General features: G+C 42.4%; 1 protein-coding gene across 1 annotated transcript in view; it reads left to right on the top strand.

Moving 5' to 3' along the window:
- grin2ba (glutamate receptor, ionotropic, N-methyl D-aspartate 2B-a) overlaps positions 1 to 15,541 on the top strand; it is a 90,446-nt gene extending 74,905 nt beyond the window's left edge. The window contains exon 13 of the mRNA XM_079696059.1: positions 7,823 to 15,541. Coding sequence (XP_079552185.1) covers positions 7,823 to 10,141 — 2,319 coding nt within the window. The 3' untranslated portion in view covers positions 10,142 to 15,541. The remainder of the gene's footprint in view (positions 1 to 7,822) is intronic.
- The last annotated feature ends 5,880 nt before the right edge of the window (positions 15,542 to 21,421 follow it).

The raw sequence follows: 21,421 nt of genomic DNA, 5'->3' as shown, positions 1-21,421 counted from the left end.
ACACGAGGTGAGTGGGAACAGGTGGAAACAAACAAGACGAACTGACACAGGACAGGGGAGAGACGGGACTATTTAAACATGAGGTGAGTGGGAACAGGTGGAAACAAACAAGACAAACTGACACAGGACAGGGGAGAGACAGGACTATTTAAACACGAGGTGAGTGGGAACAGGTGGAAACAAACAAGACGAACTGACACAGGACAGGGGAGAGACGGGACTATTTAAACATGAGGTGAGAGGGAACAGGTGGAAACAAACAAGACAAACTGACACAGGACAGGGGAGAGACAGGACTATTTAAACATGAGGTGAGAGGGAACAGGTGGAAACAAACAAGACGAACTGACACAGGACTATTTAAACATGAGGTGAGAGGGAACAGGTGGAAACAAACAAGACAAACTGACACAGGACAGGGGAGAGACAGGACTATTTAAACACGAGGTGAGTGGGAACAGGTGGAAACAAACAAGACGAACTGACACAGGACAGGGGAGAGACGGGACTATTTAAACATGAGGTGAGAGGGAACAGGTGGAAACAAACAAGACGAACTGACACAGGACAGGGGAGAGACGGGACTATTTAAACATGAGGTGAGAGGGAACAAGTGGAAACAAACAAGACGAACTGACACAGGACAGGGGAGAGAAAGGACTATTTAAACACAAGGTGAGAGGGAACAGGTGGAAACAAACAAGACAAACTGACACAGGACAGGGGAGAGACAGGACTATTTAAACACGAGGTGAGTGGGAACAGGTGGAAACAAACAAGACGAACTGACACAGGACAGGGGAGAGACGGGACTATTTAAACATGAGGTGAGAGGGAACAGGTGGAAACAAACAAGACAAACTGACAGGGGACAGGGGAGAGACAGGACTATTTAAACACGAGGTGAGTGGGAACAGGTGGAAACAAACAAGACGAACTGACACAGGACAGGGGAGAGACGGGACTATTTAAACATGAGGTGAGAGGGAACAGGTGGAAACAAACAAGACGAACTGACACAGGACAGGGGAGAGACAGGACTATTTAAACATGAGGTGAGAGGGAACAGGTGGAAACAATCAGGGGCGGGGCAGACACTGATGATGGCGGGAAAAACACACAGGGGGAGGAAGAAACAGGGCCTGAAATTAAAGAAGTAAAACAACTGAAGTAAAAAAAATAAAAAAAACAGACAGACAAAACAACAAATAAATTAGGGGCCGACATGATGAAGGTCGACTAAGGTTGTTAAAATTAATCAATAAATCATCAATCAATCAAGGTTTATTTTTTATAGCACCTTTTAAACTGTTTCAGGCGCTTCTCAGATGACTGACAGGTGCTAAAATAACAGAAAAGACCAACAAAAAAAATTCCAAATGTAATAAAATAGAATTAGCTATAACAGTAAAGAGGGTAAACCAGTATGGAATAAAATCTAAATAAAATGAAGTCTGTTAGTCAGTAATGCATGTGTTTATTTCCTGGGCTTTTTATTTTGAAAGGGAGGTTGCAATCATGGTGTCATTATTCTACAACCATTTCATTGTGCAATAAACATTAACTACATAATGATAGGTCAAGTAAAAAGGTGGTCTATTGCCACTTTAACAAAACAACCACATTTTTTATTTATTTACTTTAGTCACACTGATTCCTCCTTGTCTGTAAAGTGACCTTCGCTATTCGTCCCTAAATCACCAGCCTGTAACCAAACGTCACTTCCAAATAGACACGGGGGCTTTTTTCCCTTTTTGTTTCCATGGTCAGGCCTTTCTGACATCCGCAGGGGTAAATATTTACAAAATCTTGAGCCAAAATCAATATTTCTCTCAACAAAAATCAGCCACACAACCGGAGAGGGTAGATTACTGGATCCCAGGAGACCAAAGTCACCCCGAGGTATTTGATTTGCATTGCAATTGTTTTGACATGGCTCCGGTGTAATTCACTGCCTCTGAAGGTGAACCACTGCGGGCTAAACCACGTGGCTAATTTACAGCACACACACACACACACACACACACACAAACACACACACACACACACACACACACACACACACACACACACACACACACACACACACACACACACACACACACACACACACACACACACACACACACACACACACACATACATTTGATATGCCGGGGCTGCTTGTACCAAGAGAGCAAAGCAGAAACAAACCAACATCACATTCTCCCCCTCCCTGCTCTAATATTACGCTCCAGTGCCCAACTTTGATTATTTTGTACAGTGTTAATTTTACGTTGTCCCCTTGTTTATGCTTGCGTCTGTTTGTGTAGAAGGAGTGTGAAATATCAGTCGCTAAAAATGTCTTCTCATTTCCAAACGACAGGCTGCTTGGTGTTGTTTTTGATTATTACATCATTAAACTGTGAATGGGGGTCTGGATCTGGGAAGCAATTATGCTTGTGTGTAACATTGGTTGATTGCTCCCATTTACAGACATCACCTTCGACAAATGAACAAAATAACGACCAGACGATTCAGATTTATTCAGGGCAAATATTCATCAAGTGCTCATTTGCATATGAAGCATACGGAAACACGGAAAGAAACAATGCAAATATGGAATCACAAATGAGCCAAAACACATGAAAATATTCACCAAATTCACAAAATATGCGCTTCTTTACTTAAAGCGCTGCATAAACGAAACACAAAACGCTACAAAAAGCTTCAGAATGAAAAAAGGGACACAAAAAAGTGATGATATTTGCAGTGTTTCGTTTATGCAGCGCTTTTTGAAAACGTCGGTGGATACGTTTCTCATTGCGTGTGTTTTGGGCCAATGTAGCGCTTTCAGCCACCATAGCTCAGGAATTGCAAAAAACAATGTTGGAAATGACGTGTTATTACCTTCCCACATTCCTCGACCAATGCCTCACATTGTCTCCGTCCCGAGTATTTTTCTCAGGCCAGTTATACACTTCTCCACTCCCCCCTCCTCCCTTTCCTGATTCTGCTTTTTTAATTTCACAGCATAATCCAATAAACTTTATTGTCCGCAATTAACATTTAAGCTCTGGAGTGTAAAAAATTAGACATCTGTCACGGTTGGCGTGAGCCACGTCACGGTCTTCATGCCCGGTTAGCCCCCCCCCCCCTCGGCTACCTGCTCCAGGACACACCTGCTACACTGAGACAAATTAATTATATCGATTTAAAAAGCCCCTAATGACTTAAGACCTGTAAATGTATTAGAGGTTTAATCGCTCCTTCTTTCAGCCCTCGGTTCATTCGCATTAGGCGCCATATTCTTACAGAAATGATTAGCGGCAGCATGTACAAAAGGCACTCTATATGCAATCGTACATTACAGCCGCGGCTAGTTATTTGTTGATTTCCTGCCTCTCTGTACCAGTGTAATCACTTATAGATTTTGCTGCGATCCCCGGGTGGATTTAAAATTCCTACAAACCCTCAGGCCACAGTTATTGCTATTCACACATCCTGCCCAAATAATCAGCGACTGTAGCTCTGGGCCCGGCAGCAATCTGCCAACTGTGACTTTCTGTGGGCATGTAGGGTAGACAAAATCTGCTGCTGAATACGAAGCAGCAATCTCTTTGTTAAATGCCCAAGAATTGAATGTACAACAGTTCTTTGTTCCTCAATTAGAAGTAGAAATTCAGGATGCGAATGAAAACCCTCTTTATTGAAACCAAACACATGTTCACACTGCAAAATGTGGCATCTGAATTCAAACCATCCTTGTACCAGAAGCAGTTGGCAGCTAATATATGGCAGTTTGGGGAGATGGTGGATCACGGCATAAAAGCATGAAAGAAAAGCTAAGAAAAAGCTTGAAACCATAAAAAAATATTTATCCTGAACTTGCTTTTACACACCGTCAATGCTGAATACAAAACATAACCTAAAGTGGGGGATGTCTTACTAAAATGATTGTGGATGCTTCTGGAAAAGTCTGACCGAAATGGATTGTTGTCATAGATGCCACGAGAGGGAAGAGACGTGACAGCTTTGGCAGCAGGTGCGGTGTAATCAAGACAATAAAAGAAGGAAAACAAAAGATATGAAGTGATGACAAATTATATCAACAGGCAGATGGAGGAAGGAAACACAGATGAGACAAGATAAACATTGAAATATGGGTACAAATAAATCTGGTTTGATGTATTCAATTGTCCTCCTCTGCAAGACTCTCATCCAAAAGCCATATTTCTGAAGTCTTTTCTGTTTATGTGAACTTCTTTGAGTTGTAGCCATTGTCCGGCTTTATATACTCGGGTGTTAACAGACTGTGAAATTGAAATAAGTAATACAGTTATCCATAAAAGCGGAATGAAGGATGAAGGACTCTTTTTGCTGCAATGCAGGCACTGTCCATGTCGCTAATTAACTAGCAGAAAGGGGCGGCTAGGGAAAGGAGAGCCGAGGGTCAACGAGTGGAATTAGTGGATAAACGACGAATGCTTGAGTCGTAGCTTAGCAGCGGAGAATATTTGACAGCCAGCTGACCTCTTGTCTTGACCTCTGCATCTGCAGGTCAGCTGGTCTTTTAAAGGTCCCCTATTGTACTGTTTTTCATTACTTTATTTTAGGTCTCAGATATATCCAGAGCCTGTCTCTGATTGTCTGAAACACCAAAGAGATCATTGCAGCATTACCCATAATCCCCTCTGTTTCAGCCCTGTTTCCAAAGTGCTGATTCTCTGCCTGTTACTTTAGATGAAAACAAGGAGCCCCTCCCCACGCCCCTCTGAGAGACATTTGGTTACAAAGAACTCAATGGTGCTCTAGGAGGAGATTCAGGTGATAAGGGGGGGGGGGGTTACCTTGGTTGCTGATTGGCTAATGGTTGCACAAGACAAAACATCGTTATGACATCATAAAGTGGCCAAAATCTGATCAGCTCATTTTCAGACAGGTTTTTATAGAAATGGATCAAAAAGAGAGAGAATCTTTGTTCCTGAAAGTTTCAGAGTCTCTTTCCACAGAGGGGACACATGTTGATGTAGAAGAGACATGAAGAAGAGGGGACACAAGTTGATGTAGAAGAGACATGAAGAAGAGGGGACACATGTTGATGTAGAAGAGACATGAAGAAGAGGGGACACATGTTGATGTAGAAGAGACATGAAGAAGAGGGGACACATGTTGATGTAGAAGAGACATGAAGAAGAGGGGAAACATGTTGATGTAGAAGAGACATGAAGAAGAGGGGACACATGTTGATGTAGAAGAGACATGAAGCAGAGGGGACACATGTTGATGTAGAAGAGACATGAAGAAGAGGGGACACATGTTGATGTAGAAGAGACATGAAGAAGAGGGGACACATGTTGATATAGAAGAGACATGAAGAAGAGGGGACACATGTTGATATAGAAGAGACATGAAGAAGAGGGGACACATGTTGATGTAGAAGAGACATGAAGAAGAGGGGACACATGTTGATGAAGAAGAGACATGAAGAAGAGGGGACACATGTTGATGTAGAAGAGACATGAAGAAGAGGGGACACATGTTGATGTAGAAGAGACATGAAGAAGAGGGGACACATGTTGATATAGAAGAGACATGAAGAAGAGGGGACACATGTTGATGTAGAAGAGACATGAAGAAGAGGGGACACATGTTGATATAGAAGAGACATGAAGAAGAGGGGACACATGTTGATATAGAAGAGACATGAAGAAGAGGGGACACATGTTGATGTAGAAGAGACATGAAGAAGAGGGGACACATGTTGATGAAGAAGAGACATGAAGAAGAGGGGACACATGTTGATGTAGAAGAGACATGAAGAAGAGGGGACACATGTTGATGTAGAAGAGACATGAGGAAGAGGGGACACATGTTGATGTAGAAAAGATATGGAGAAGAGGGGACACATGTTGATTTAGAAGAGACATGAAGAAGAGGGGACACATGTTGATGTAGAAGAGACGTGAAGAAGAGGGGACACATGTTGATGTAGAAGAGACATGGAGAAGAGGGGACACATGTTGATGTAGAAGAGACATGAAGAAGAGAGGACACATGTTGATGTAGAAGAGACATGAAGAAGAGGGGACACATGTTGATGTAGAAGAGACATGAAGAAGAGGGGACACATGTTGATGTAGAAGAGACGTGAAGAAGAGGGGACACATGTTGATGTAGAAGAGACATGAAGAAGAGGGGACACATGTTGATGTAGAAGAGACGTGAAGAAGAGGGGACACATGTTGATGTAGAAGAGACATGAAGAAGAGGGGACACATGTTGATGTAGAAGAGACATGAAGAAGAGGGGACACATGTTGATGTAGAAGAGACATGAAGAAGAGGGGACACATGTTGATGTAGAAGAGACATGAAGAAGAGGGGACACATATTGATGTAGAAGAGACATGGAGAAGAGGGGACACATATTGATGTAGAAGAGACATGAAGAAGAGGGGACACATATTGATGTAGAAGAGACATGGAGAAGTGGATTTTGGATAATAGGTGACCTTTGAAAGTGACCGAAAGCATTCCTTTGTTTCGTTCTAAAGACGTCCAGAAAAACTGAGCAAAATCATTGTCTTGAATTGATCTGATGCTGCACCGCACCGTGCCCATCCGTCACGCCTGGTTTGCTCTCCTCTGTACATCCATTGTTATCTGAATATTGTATCGTACATCACTGGATGCAAATGGAGCAGTTTGTCTTTCTGCCACCGTCTCCTTGGTTAAGCCTTTCTCTTTCGAAAGGGAGATTGTGTTCGCCGCAGTGGAACTGAGGTGTTTAATAACTACCGGAGGATATTGTTCAGCTGAATTCTAATCACATTGATTAAAGGTATTGACCAGCAGGACCCAGGTTCTTTTTACAGCCCCTTTGCCTTTATCAATCACCCGCCGTGCAGCCACACTGTCCCCCCTGAATCTTCTTACTATACGCTCACTTGCACACCAGCTAATGTACAACACGCTACAGTCTATAAATCACACGTTGCATCTGTTTTTACCGATGTATTGAGTAAGGTTTTGACAGAATCAGTGAAAAAGAGCTTCTACTCATCAGGACGCGAAACAGCTGCAGTCTCGTATTTTTGGCAAGCAGCTGCATTCTTCAAAATACGTTCACAATACACAGTAAATCATGTCCATTTAACAAAATGCCTACTAACATTCAAAAGCAGTTCCAAACCACAGTCATGAAATACCCAACCAGGCCTCCTAACTGGTTGGGTAGCAAGCCCTGTGGAACAACCATCAAATCACACGGCTGATCCATAATCGGAGTTAGAACGTGGAGGGGACTTCACCCAGACCTTTCAAGTGTTACTAATCATCAACAATTCAAAACTAAAGTAAAAACAATTATATTTGCAGATTACTCCAGCTAACAAGTATTGGATATTCCCAGTATTACTTATATATGCATTTACTTTTTTTCCTGCCCTAACTTTTTTTTTTTTTTTTTTTTTTTTTCCAGTTTTCTTTATTTCTTTGGACTCCTTAATTTCTATACGTTTTTTACGAAATAAATGCCATTATTATTATATTGATGCTAATGATGATGCACGGGAGGGCTACTCCCCATAAGCTATGCTTCAGCCCTCCCGCTTCTACTAATTTTGTTCATTTGTGTGTATGAATTATACGTTTTTGTTTTTGTATGATTTTAGTAGAATAAATAAAAAAAGTCAATTTTGACCAACTATAGCTCCTACACTGACCATAGAGCATGTGGAAGGTCTAACAGACCATTTACATGCCGTTATAATTCAATATTGGTCCACTATTTACAGAATGCTCCCTCCCTAATGCTTCCTCTTGCCTGTGTTTCCCCACAGGGCATCTGGAGCTGCATCCACGGGGTGCAGATCGAGGAGAAGAGCAACAGCTCGGCGTTGAACTCCCCATCCGCCACCATGAACAACACCCACTCCAACATCATGCGCCTCCTACGAACCGCCAAGAACATGGCGTCCCTGTCCGGAGTGAACGGATCGCCCCACAGCGCGCTGGACTTCATCCGCCGCGAATCTTCCGTCTACGACATCTCCGAACACCGGCGCAGCTTGGCGGGACACTCAGACTGCAAGCCGTCGTACCCACCGGAAGACAACATGTTCAGCGACTACATCAGCGAGGTGGAGAGGACGTTTGGTAACCTCCACCTGAAGGACAGCAATCTGTACCAGGATCACTACCTGCACCACCACGGCTCGACGCTAGGGCTCAGCGGGCCGCCGCCGCCCAGGCCTCATAGCTTGGGTAGCGCAAGTTCTCTGGAAGGGGGGATGTTTGATTGTGAGAGCATTGGAGGAGGGGTGGCGCCTATTTTCACCACCCAGCCCTGCTCGGCATTGACCCACAGGAACATGAGCAAGTTTGATTTGCTGTCTGGACAAACCCCTCCCTCAGGGCAGAGCTTTAAGGGAGGCTTGCCGGACCTTTACGGGAAGTTTTCCTTTAAGGGAGGTGCCTCAAGCGCCACGTTTATCCCCGGGCACGGATACTGCGGAGGTAGAGGAGACGACGATGGGAATATGGATCGACGGTCGGACGTCTCGGATATATCCACGCACACGGTGACTTACGGAAACCTGGAGGGTAACGCCAAGAAACGCAAACAGTACCGCGATAGCCTTAAAAAAAGGCCGGCCTCTGCCAAGTCCAGACGGGAGCTGGACGAGATCGAGCTGGGCTACCGGAGGAAACCCTACCACATCAGCCACCATCACTACCACGGCCACCGCTCCGCCTCCCCGCCGCTGCTGCCCCCGGAACGGAAGAGAGGCTTAAGTGGGAACAGCGACGGGAACTACATGTTCAGAGAGAAGGAAAGCGTTAGGGATTTCTATTTGGACCAGTTTCGGCCCAAAGAGGGCGTTCCTCAGTGGGAACACGTGGACCTGACGGAAGGCCCTGGGAGTAGAGATGGAGGCAACTGCACCACCCTGGTTCCAGTTGATGACTTTCTCAAGCAAAGCAAACCCAAAAAGTCTGATTTAAAGAGTGGTGTGGGAGGATCTGGGCTGGCAGGGGGAGAGTGGGAGTGCAGGAACTGTCGGGCTAGCGGGGGAGGCAAGCAGATGTCGATGCACGGCGGTGTGTACGGTGGTGGTATGAGCTGTGGGACGTCGGGAGGCGGAGTCAACAGCCGCCCCAGCTCTGCGACCTGCATGCGCTGCGAGGGTTGTAAAAAGACAGGAAACCTCTACGATATCAGCGAGGACAACAACCACCTCTTGGAACAGATGGGGGGAGGGAATGGCGTTGGTGGGGGAGGTGGAGTCATGGGCCCGGGCCCTCAATCTCAGGGCCAGCAGAGGAGGAAGAGCGGAGGACTCGGGAAACCACTGAGGCGGCAGCACTCGTACGACGCTTTTGTTGACCTACAGAAAGAGGAATCGGGCGGGATGGGCAGTTTAATGGGTCTGGGAGGTGTTGGGGGGGGAATGGGGAGCCAAGTTATGGGAGGGATGCTGCCCCCACCCCGGAGCGTTAGCTTGAAGGAGAAAGAGCGCTACATGGAGGGCACCAGCCCCTTCGCACACATATTCGAGCGCCACGGGGGCTCGGAGCGAGAACGGGAACGAGACCGGGACCCGTTGTTTTACGAGGCTCGCAAACGACCCGGGTCACCGTTCGGTTTGTTCAGAGGAGACGGCCTTCACCGCCGCTCCATCGGAGAGAGAGACATGCGAGACAGGGACAGGTCTCTGATGGAAGGAGGAGGCGGGGGAGGGTTCTCTTTATCCAAATCTCTTTACCCAGACAGGGTCAACCAAAACCCCTTTATACCCACCTTTGGCGACGACCAGTGTCTGATGCACGGAGCCAAACAATATTACATGAAGAAGCAGCAGCAGCAGCAGCAGCAGCAGCAGCAGCAGCAGCAGCAGCAGCAGCAGCAGCAGCAGCAGCAGCAAGTTCCCAAACCAAGCCGAAGTGACTTCAGGAGCCAGATGAGCACGACGTCATATCTGTCGGCGTCCGCCACGGCCGGGGTGATGACCAACGCCACGCCCCGGTTCCCAAAAGAGCTCAGCCTTGGCGGGATGAACCACCACGGCTCCATGCTGGGGGTCGGCCCCCCGCGTCCCTTCAATGGAAGCAATGGCCATGTGTACGAGAAACTGTCCAGCATTGAGTCTGACGTGTGAGATCGACAATTGGCGAGTTAGGAGTGGACGATGGGCGAGGGGAGGTGGAAGGGAGGAAATCGAGGCGTGTCGTGTTCGGAGATCAGGGATGATTTTACAGACACTGTCCAACACACTGCAACTCTAGCCCCATATTGGGACAGCACGGTGAAAGGGGAGAGAGCTGTGAAACGGAAAAGGGTCAAATCCCTGTGGAGCTGTGGGACCCTAACCCCTCTCTCTCAGTAACGGGCAAAGCTACTTTTATGTCCAAAACACAGTCAATCAACATTCCCCTTAACATCGCACTCAAATCCAAGCCTGTCATTTCGTGAGGCAGAAGTCGATGTTCTTAGAGAGGTGACACTTCGTCTCAGTTTGATATTGGACTGTCTGGTGCGATGGCTGTCTGACAGATCTCCCGCTGAGTGCTCTTGAGGAAAAAGTGCGAGAAACGAGCTGCCCATCTGCCCCTCGAGACAATTTCACGTTTTACCCCCGAGCTGCGGTCCTTTATCTCTTCACCCCCAACCCTCCTCCCCCTCCTCCCCCTCATCTCTGACGCCAAAAGAGCTGATCTTGTTTGCTATGAGAAATACAATCATGAATGATAATAAGATATTCTTATAGAAAAAAACAGGGTATAAGAACAACAATAATAATATTGTGAATAACAAAGATGTTAGTGCTGATTACGATAACACTGCTTACGATAAGTTTTTTCTTGTTTTATGTTTTGTTGGTATAATATTTCACTACTGTTTTAGTATCTGTAGTTGTAATCCTGTGTGCAAGCAGGACGGTTGTTAAGTTCAACCAACAAGCCAGAAAGACTGAGAACTTCTTTTGAATTCTGTTTTTACGCCATGCTCATACATTGATTTGCTCCTTGTGGAAATGACTGGACACGTTTAGAGCTGACAGATCCTTCGTTTGATGTTTTCAAGACATTACAAATCACACACACTTAAAACACAACTTGTGTTACTGTGAACGACGTCCCGAAGCTGAAGACACCGAGAGGAAGGACGTGCCTTAATGGTCTCCGGTGGATGTGTCCTCCGGTTCAAACCAGGGACGGACCGGCATGTTTTTCAGGCTGATCTCTTTTTCGTGTATGAGCCAAAAAAAACTGCAGTGAAAAAATTGACATCAGGCTCGAGGCGCTGCTGCAGCCGATGGTTTCCATTCCAAGAGACGTTTTATAACTTCGTAAACAAATATTTCATACGGCGAGTTTGAGCAGCGCTTTACGTAGAAAAAGCATTCAGGATGTCACGGAGAGCGTCTCACTTCACAACACGGCAGCCTTTAGACCACTTATTTTATTCAGGTTACATGATAACAGTCACCGGGCACTCTTTCTTTATTTCTTTGTTTGGGCCTCTCAACCGGTATCTCGTTGAAGGCGTTACTTTCCACTTACAGAAAGCTTTGTTTGTACATTGTGTGTGATTAATATATGCACTGTTATGTTGGCGAAACAAAACAACGTGTAGGAGATGTGTTCCTGCGACAATGATGCCCGTTAAAGCTCGAGCTGAGGAAGGTGTCTATTTGAGGCGTACCGGAAGACGGCCATCTTGCGAAATCTTGATGTAGATATCGTCCTTTTTTTTTCGCTTGAGAGGCCTCATTTATTGCACAGGACCTTTTTACTCAGTGTAGGTTCAGGCACTCAGTAGACATGCCTTATCATCCCCACCCCCCCCCCCCCCCCCCCCCCCCCTTCCCACCTGGAGCTGTCTAATGATGACTCATCACATTACTGTACAGAATAAAGAAGCCTGTATTTAAAGGTTTGATCTTCGATTAGCTGGCGGTGTCAGAAGTTCAAGGGCTGCGGGAAGATTGTGCAGAGGGATCTATTGTTCATCTTTTAACCCCTAATCTAAATGCATCAATGTAAGAGGTTTGGTGTGTGTGTGTGTGTGTGTGTGTGTGTGTGTGTGTGTGTGTGTGTGTGTGTGTGTGTGTGTGTGTGTGTGTGTGTGTGTGTGTGTGTGTGTGTGTGTGTGTGTGTGTGTGTGTGTGTGTGTGTGTGTGTGTGTGTGTGTGTGTGTGTGTGTGTGTGTGTGTGTGTGTGTGTGTGTGTGTGTGTGTGTGTGTGTGTGTGTGTGTGTGTGTGAGTGAGTGTGTGAGGAGGGAAATCACGATTGAATGATAACAGCTGTTTTTTCTCGCGACTGGTAACTGCTCATAGGTTCAACCCCTTGCTCCACAGATAACACGGACGAAATGAGACCGATCGAGTTAGCCTTAAATCAAACAGATCTTACCCCCCCTCCACCATGACTCTCCTAATAAATAGATTGGGATCTCTGGAATTTTTATACGCACACATTTTTGAAAGTTCAGGTTTCAACTATTGTCAGCGAGACGGTTTGAAAGAAGGATAACGGGATAAAAACGACGAGGAAATAAGACGGAGCAGACGAGAGAGACCTCGGTGTGTGGGCATCAATCAGCGTCAGCATTTGTACGTTTCAATCTTTTTCCTTGTAAATAATCTATTTAAAATACTCTTTTCACTTTGTACAGTAAACAGACAGACAGGATGTAACTTTCAATATGTTTTACAGCAATTTAAGAAATAAAACCAGGATAAAAAACTCTTTAAAAAAACTGGAAAATTACACAAATAAAAATATGCAAAATATAGTTAAGACACAAATATTACTAATCATAAGTGATATAATTGAACCTCTTTTTTCTTTGAATCTCATGTTATTTAATTATAATAGTTTACCAATCAGTATACTGATTATGTTAAGAATTATGCTTTCTTTCATATTTTCACTAAAGTGTTGGAAATCGAGGATACTTTACTGTAGGTGTAGACGTTTGGTGATAAAAAGGGGAAAGTTTAGTTTTAGGAGTCTTTGCTAAGTTTCCCTTGAATTGTGTTAGATTCTCTCTTTTTAAGGTAAGCTCTTCTTCATGCTTTTTGAGATAAATTCAATTATCTACACATTTATGGAATACAATATTACATGTATACATAGATGATATTTGCATATAGAGGCAGTATATTGTGATCCTTCATTTTTAGGCAGTTAAAAACAAATACTTGTGTTTTTGTTGCCCGTTTTTTTTTTTTTTTTTAACCTGGGCTCTGATGGTGATTGCACAGAATTTAGAGCCATTGTCGGCCCCCGGCCTATCCTGTTCCCTCTCTTTCTGTGTGGGATAGACATCACTGTGGTAAAGAATATACACACACACACGTATCAACACACACACACATTGAACGCTGCAGTCTTTCAGCACAATATTAATGCGAAAAAACAAGAGCGAGATTGAGTATTGAGAACCCAACAGGGAATGGGAAACAGGGTGCATTCTGGGGCCATCTTTGGAGGATAGCGTCCGTAGCAACAGCATGGTTATGGCTAGAAAGGATCCGTCTTGTGTAAATATGACGTCACGTTCTCGTTGTAACTCTCGTTGGAGCGGAAAACACTTCTACAGCAGTAAAAATGCAACATACAAATTAATGCAGCAGGATAATAGTGAAACACTGAAAGGGAACATTATATTGCACCAGGAGCTATCTTGGGACTTTTACTGCGACAACGTTGACTTGCCTGTGAATAAAAAATAAACCATAGTGTTGGTGATCTACAGTGTTGTCATTCTTCTTTGAACACCAGCAAGACCGCTAACACCCTATTTCAACAATCACACTCCCTGTCATTGACATAATTAATAGATAGTTTAGCTTCTCACCATCATTTGCTGTGGCCCACTGATGTTAACGATTGTAACTGAAAGGCTGCCTGCCAAACGTAAACATTCAGCATTATTGCAAACTCTCGCGAGAGTTTTACACTAGACGGATCCTTTCCAGCCATAACCCAACAACAGCAGCCGCCAATATACTGTATATCAGCATTTCCTGGTCACCTGGCGTTTTTTTTTTAATCCAAAATGAATAAAGTATGCGTGAAATATTAACGACTTACAAATACAAACTATAGGAGCGTTATTTTACAAAATAAAGTTAATTAATGCCATCTGTACTTATGAATTAAGAGAAGAATGAACCAATCACGGTTATTGATGTCGGTCCTCTCTGGTCTTTGGAGTGAGTGTCTCCAGCTGACGGAAAATTCAGAATATTAAATATTTACAGGCCCATGTCAAGTTTACAAACAGGTTGATACCGGACCTTCAAATCTACAGGTTTATAGAAAACGATAGTCATCCGAAGACAACTAATGTTATGCTACAAAACGCCGGCTTATCATGCATAAGTAATCTTGTGGTGTATGCAAGTATACTGCTATATGTTATGTTATAAATCATATTCCCAGTGTAGTGGTTTGTGTTCCTGTAGTTCAGAAGAACACAATTCAGCGCCTCTTGCTGATGTCTCCCTCCTCTGCCTTTTAAAGGAATAAAATCTAATCACATGGTCCTTGTTTTTGTTTTGTTCATTGATCATAGGAGTGGTTGTTACAGTGACATAACAGTGCCTACCGAGCATGTTTTAGAAAGTGAACAAGTTAACCTCCTTTGCTCGCCGTACTACAGGTTAAGTCAATAAGTTGCATTCGCCGGTATCCTCCAAAGATGGACGACTTGCCGTTAGCGACGCCACATTCCCATTCCCTATTGAATGCATTTGTGCAACCCCCTTATTAATTAAAAGGTGCAACATTTGTCATCTCATGTAGACTTCTGCTTCAGGGGAATATAATTCAGCTCACATTTTACTAAACTGTATTATTTGACAGATGAAAACACTTGAGAAGCGTTGGATTCTTATTTATACTTGTGCCGTGCTTGTTCTCTCAGTACGAGACGGGATATATCATTTGTAATTTGTTGTATATGCAATTTTTGGTAGGACTTATTCCCCCCCGCTCTTCTTCTGTACGCTACTTATACCAATAAGTCTTTTTAATCGTCACCCGGACCCGGAGAGAAGGAATCCATCTCTCTTCTGTTTTTCTCCTCAACTGCTTTCATGTCTACAGGGTTGATTGAAAAGTGAAAAATGAATCTACGTAAACTCCGACATATTTTTCCTTATTTCCAATAAACAAGATGACCAAACAGTGAAAAGACCTCACTGTACGTGCCAAGTCATCACTTCCTGGGTTTTGTTTTCCATGCGTTTCAAGGGCGAGTGATATTTAAGGCCAGTTTTCTTTTCCAGCTGCTGGTATATGGAAGTGAAGGTGCACCTGACACTGTGGTAAACATGCTATCATCAGGCCTTTACCACCTCCAGCTGCTCCGCTCTAAAGCCAGATAGTGCAGGTCGGGGTCGTGATGCAGAGTAAATCTTTATTTCCCTCCTGGGTCTTCTGCACACGAACATACCACAACGCATTTGTTCAACAAAAAAAAAGGGAGGTCGTGTAGAGCAAAACACTGTGTCACATTTTTACAACGCAAGGAAAAAAATGGCGATTATAAGTAGGGAGGGATCATCCTCAGCGATACTGACACACGGGACCAAATAAGAGCAGGACATGGTCAGCTGCAGGGATCGATGTACCGGTTAAACTGACTCGTGAACATTTGATGTGTTTTTGGAGGGAAGTTATTTGAAATTTCTAACATTTTAATTTGCTTATCCCACCGGCTTGTTTTTTTTTTCTTAATCCAAGAATTATACTGTGATATTACATGATTGTGTGAAGGTCCATGTATTTTAGCTGCTTATGATTTCAACCCTAATTCAATGCATATTTGAAACCTGTGTGTACTTGTGTTCATATGTATTGATATCGCTTTATATTGATGCATACAGAATTTTCTATTAAATTGTGTACAGTTTTGTTTGTTTGTTAATATATTGCTATTTTCCATCGTCGTCATTTATACAGATTGCTTTACCTGAATGACATATAAGGGGTTGCCACCAAATGTGAACACACAAACTACATGATTACATTTACTGTGGGTTGACAAATGTAACTTAATGATATACATAATATTATTCTCGGCCATTCTTTTTCTCTTTTTGTGGCCCGTTTCTTTGAGATAAATCCCCCACATTTTTACACCATATGAACAGAACAACGACACAAAAACAAATAATTGTACAGGTTGTGTAAATACTGAATATTGAGGGGGGGGGGCATTTACCTTGTTTTTTTGTATGGAAACGTAATCTCAATAACAAAATTAACCACGTCATGACAAATTGCAAAAAACATCATTAAGGTACTTTCTAATAAGAATAATACTGATATCTACGATTATAAGTGCTCAAATAAGACTATTCTTTCTCTTTGTACATGATGAACAAAATGAAGTGTTGAGTATTAATAATAAAAAACTATAAGTTTCACGCACATGGCACTGACTCTTTTTAACCTGTTTTGTGTTTACCTCTGAATTTTGATACTTCATTCCTTTCGTTTTGCTGCTGTATTTTGGACATAAAACCCATTTTCATTTGGTTTGTAATCATTCGAATTACAATATATGTTTTTCATTGTATCTGTCACGCATAAGCACTCCAAACAAGATCTCTGGAAGTCTTACACAAGGCTTTAACTCAGGAGACGGCTGTTCGTGTCTCATATCTAAAAGTCAACCAACAGCTAAGCGTAACTTAATTTTCATAACCTACTTATTTTTACCTTAACATCAATCTTTTCGTAAACCAAACCAAGTCATTTAGTTTGAAATGTTAACTGTGTGTTTCTGCTGTTGAGCGTCAATACGGTCCGTATATAAGGCTTCACGTTGATTGCTTAATTTACCGAAATAAATTACTTATTTTAATCAAAAAACATGATATTTTCTAACATCTAACCAAGTAGTTTTAATGCCTTAACTTAACCAAGAAGTTTTGTTTGAATTCACAATGTTTACGTTTGCTACTTGACCTAAATACATCACTTAATGTTCAAATGTTTAACCCAAACAATGATCTTAACCTACACTAACCATGTCGTTTTGTTGGAAATTATAATATTAACCATGTGTTTCAGAGTGCTGCCCAATCCAAGTGTGTTTGCGTGATGACGTATTGTAGCAAACATATTTATTTAAGTACTTATTTTAAACAAATATCTTATACCAAGATTACCCAATTTGTTTTGTTGGCTAAACTCAACATCAATATTTTAGTTTGAATTGACATGGGTTTAAAACTTGGGAAGAGAACAGGGCATTAAATAACTTGTGAACTTCAACACGAAAGCTAAAAACTCACTGGAAATGTGTTGAGTGAGCTAGCTGAGTTATGAATGATAACATTGGTAGCTAAATAACTAGCTACCAATATTATCATTCACAATACCAAGTCATTACATATTGCTTAATTAACCTATTTAGCACACTGATGACTCATATCCTTCAACAGAATAGTGGTTCTTACATTAAATATTGTAAGAAACTCACATGTATAGTGCAGTGTTATCTAACGCAATAACTATTGGTCCTCGACTTCTGTTATGTAGCCAAAATGGCGATTGAGACACCTCAAGCGTTTCACACTCAAATTTGTCAAAATGAGTCACAGGAACACTTTCATAATCTGAAACCCTTCATTTATTCCTTTTCATCTCTTTTTTTGTTGTGCTTTCTGTCACAAATGCGTTGTCTTCCTTTCACACACAAGCTGGCTCAGTCTCTCTATAAGGCAGGGATTCCTGGGGGAGGAGGGTGTGGAGAGGCAAGCCTGAGAAAGTAGGGCCATATGGTGACTGTGGGGTGGAGTGGTTGGGTCTTCCCCCCTCAACAACCAACACTGCTGCTGGCGCTACACACAGCTTCGTCTGAAGGGCTCCATCAGGCTGCTTTATCCTCTAAAGCTGTCCAGTTGCCCCGTGTTAGACCTGTTGTGAGTCCTCAAATTGACATAAATATGATACGATAGGATAATACTTTAATGGTCAGATCAAGTCTGAAATTTTACTTCCATCACAGCAAATTTCCGACTTGATCTGACCATTAAAGTATTATCGTATCGTGGGTTAAAAATCACTGTTTCCATTTCAATTAAATTATGATTTTACATGATTTTCTTCAAGACACTCCAACATGAGGTTGAGGATGTCTTTCACGGTGCATAATAACTATCTGAGGTCAGGGAAGCGGGACCGATTGAAAAATCTGGTGGATAGAAGTTAATGAAAAAAAAAGAGAAACTCTCCCCTGTCTCGCCAATTGCCATCAAACTGACATTGAAAAGGGCATTTATCTTCCAGCAGCAGTCTCCATCGCTGTTCAGTTGCCAATAGTGTAATATTGTGTTTGTAACCAGCAGGTCCCTTGTGCAAATGTATTTAAATGTGTGAATAATAAGCAGGAGGATACAGGCGAAACATGCCAGAGAAAATCAAAGCTGAACTCCTGTCGATGAAGCTACTCTCTTTTTCAGCAGCTTGCATTTTAAACATTGCTTTTCTTCCATGTTGTACAATTATATACACCAGAATCTATCCAGGTTTTAAATTATGATGCTTCATTGAATTGGAAATCCATTTTCAACGTGGAGGTGTGTTTGATTAGCCGTGATTGCCTCGCATTAAAATAACAAAACTGTTTTGTTGTTGAGTAGAGCTGGGTTGTGTGGTCTGTACATTTTATATTTTGACATTTTAACAAGCAGATCTTATCCAGAGGGACTTGCAGTAACATTTGTACTGCCACTGCAAGATGGCCACTATATATCTATTATTGTTGATCAATAGCAATGACTCAACGACTATGCTAGGTACTTTCAACGCTCTGTATGTCGCACATCTGGTCAAGAGAAAGGATGTTTGTCTATCATTGGCATAGTGAAATACTATCTTGCTAATATTTTGAAGGTAATATCTACCATGTTCTCTAGTTCAGGGGTTCCCAAAGTGGGGGTCGCGAGATGATTACAAAATAAAAATGGGAAAAAAAAGGAAAAAAAATGGAAATGTGTCATTTTTTAAATAATTTTTTTCTTTTTTAAATGTATTATTAATAATAACGTTTGCATAGACATTCTCAGGGGCAGATTAGCCATCTGTATAATTTCCCCGCAAGGAGGCTCTGTTTCTGTTTCACTGGGGGGGGGGGGTGCTAGTGATTTTGGGGGGGTGTTATTTTGGGGGTCGCGGGCTGAAAAGTTTGGGAACCCCTGCTATAGTTAAGGATTATAGCATGCTAAAACTTTGGATGCTAACACACTAAACTAGCATGCTTAGTGTTAGCATGCTAGCACTCGATTGCTAAAGAGTAGCATCAACAGAAACCACACTACAAACTGATGGGAATACTAGTTTTTGGTCATAAACTGAAGTATTTAACTAATTCAACCAAATGTAAAGGCCAATCCATCCAATAATTGTTAAATTATATCAGATTGGAGTCATTGGACCAATGTTCAAATTGATTTATCTACTGACACAATCATCACTGGAGTTGCTAGCATGGCATGGCTTTGCTAGCGTGGCTAAATATTTATTGGGGTTAGAAGATACATTGAGTGAAAAATGAAAAGATGTATTGATTGTGGGGTATAGAAGAAATAAAGGGTTTTTAGAAGGAGAACAGAGCGAGAGAGTCACATATAGGGTTAACTCATCTTTACAGCCACCTCCCAAAATAGTGAAGACGAGATTAAGTGGCTGGACTGTCTCCCTGAGCAGACTCTCACCTGCTTCAGTCCCCACAGACCACAGCTAGGAAATTAGGTGTCTGGGAGGGAACATGATGGTGAACTCGACCAGACAAGACAAACACAGTCTTGTTTCTGCAATGTAGTACAACTCTGACCTGGAATTATTTATAGGCGATCAAAATTGTTACGTTAAACTTTGTAATGGAATGAAATCAGAAACTAGAAAGAGTTTTAAGACAAAAACATGGAATAGGTAGCAACATCGTAAAAAGGATACCAAATGGGACCATCTTTTAAAAAAATAACATCATGTATCATTTTCTGTGGGACCAATAAAGGTATTCTGATTCTGATATTCTGATCATGCTGTACTGAATAAAACGTCAAAAGCTATTGAGACCATAAACTCCAACCCAGTCTCACGGCATTTCGTGTCATAGTCACGAAATTAATGTAATCTATTGATTTGTGTTCACCAACATGATTTTAGCATTTTTTTCGTGTCAAACAGAGCGATTTTAAAAGCAATGTATTTCCATTGGTAATATGTCTCGTGCCTGCAAAACGTCTTTTTGTCCGGTCGGGTCTTGGAAGACCAGAAGCTGTGTGGTTCATAAAAACATTTTCTTACTCAATATCTTACCCTAAGCCTAACCCTTTTATTTTAAATGTTATAATGTCGGAGATTTTTGCCGTCCGTGAGAAAAAGAAATGGCTCAGAGCCTCAGAACACTGACATCTGTACTTTTGTTTTTTTAAATGTTCCTTCTAATTTGTTATTATTTGGTGCAGGCACGAAACATGCTACCAGTAGAAATACATTGCTTCTAAAATCGTTCTGTGTCAGAATACTGAAATCTGATTAATTTTTTTACTATAACACAAAATGCCGGCAGGAATATGTTTACTAAGGTAATATAGCAAGGTATAAGTCATGTCATTTTTTTCATAGACTTCTATACAATCAGACTTATTTCTGCAAGGAGTGGGGTTAGAAAGAATTGAGGTTTAAGGACCAAATGTCCAATAAGGTTTCTGTCAATGTTTCCTGACTCTTCCTATGGATTTTCTGCTTTAGTTTCTTCGTAACATCCTGGTTGGTTCTTCGTTCTGTGTTTGCTGCTTTTCCATGTTTCGTTATTTTGCCTGCTCATTTAGTTTAGTGTTTTTGAACCAGCTTCACTTTACCAAAGTTTGCCTTTTGTTGTTTATACCGTGGGTCCTGTTCTCTTCTGTGTTTGGGTCTAACTGCCTTCGAGACCTTGTGAAATCCCCGCTCTACGTTCATCAGATTGAGCAGCTCATGCACAAAGTCTGAGAGCAAGCGTCTTCTGGTTGGTGCTAATGGGGAAAAAAACCTTGTCAAACTAATGTGCGAACAAATTATTTCAAGCAAGGAAGAAAAGCTAGTCTGTCATACGAAAGCAATGATGAGCCGATTTTTATTCCATATTTTATTCCTTCTTATTCCATCCCATTGCAATGTAAATACCGTTATATATTTTAATATATAATATATAACAGTATATTAAAATATTTGTTATCCCTAGGGAGGTGTTCCAGGCACGTCCAGCTGGGAAGAGACCAAGGGGTAGACCTAGAACCAGATGGAGGGATTATATCTCTTCGCTGGCGTGGGAGCGCCTTGGGACCCCCCAGTCAGAGCTGGTTGATGTGGCCAGGGAAAAGAAAGTTTGGGGCTCTCTGCTGGAACTGCTACCTCCGAGACCCGA

The sequence above is a fragment of the Notothenia rossii genome (genome assembly GCF_949606895.1).
Source record: "Notothenia rossii genome assembly, contig: scaffold_121, whole genome shotgun sequence".
In the NCBI taxonomy this organism is placed as follows: domain Eukaryota; kingdom Metazoa; phylum Chordata; class Actinopteri; order Perciformes; family Nototheniidae; genus Notothenia; species Notothenia rossii.
This window is presented reverse-complemented; position numbering and strand designations above follow the sequence as displayed.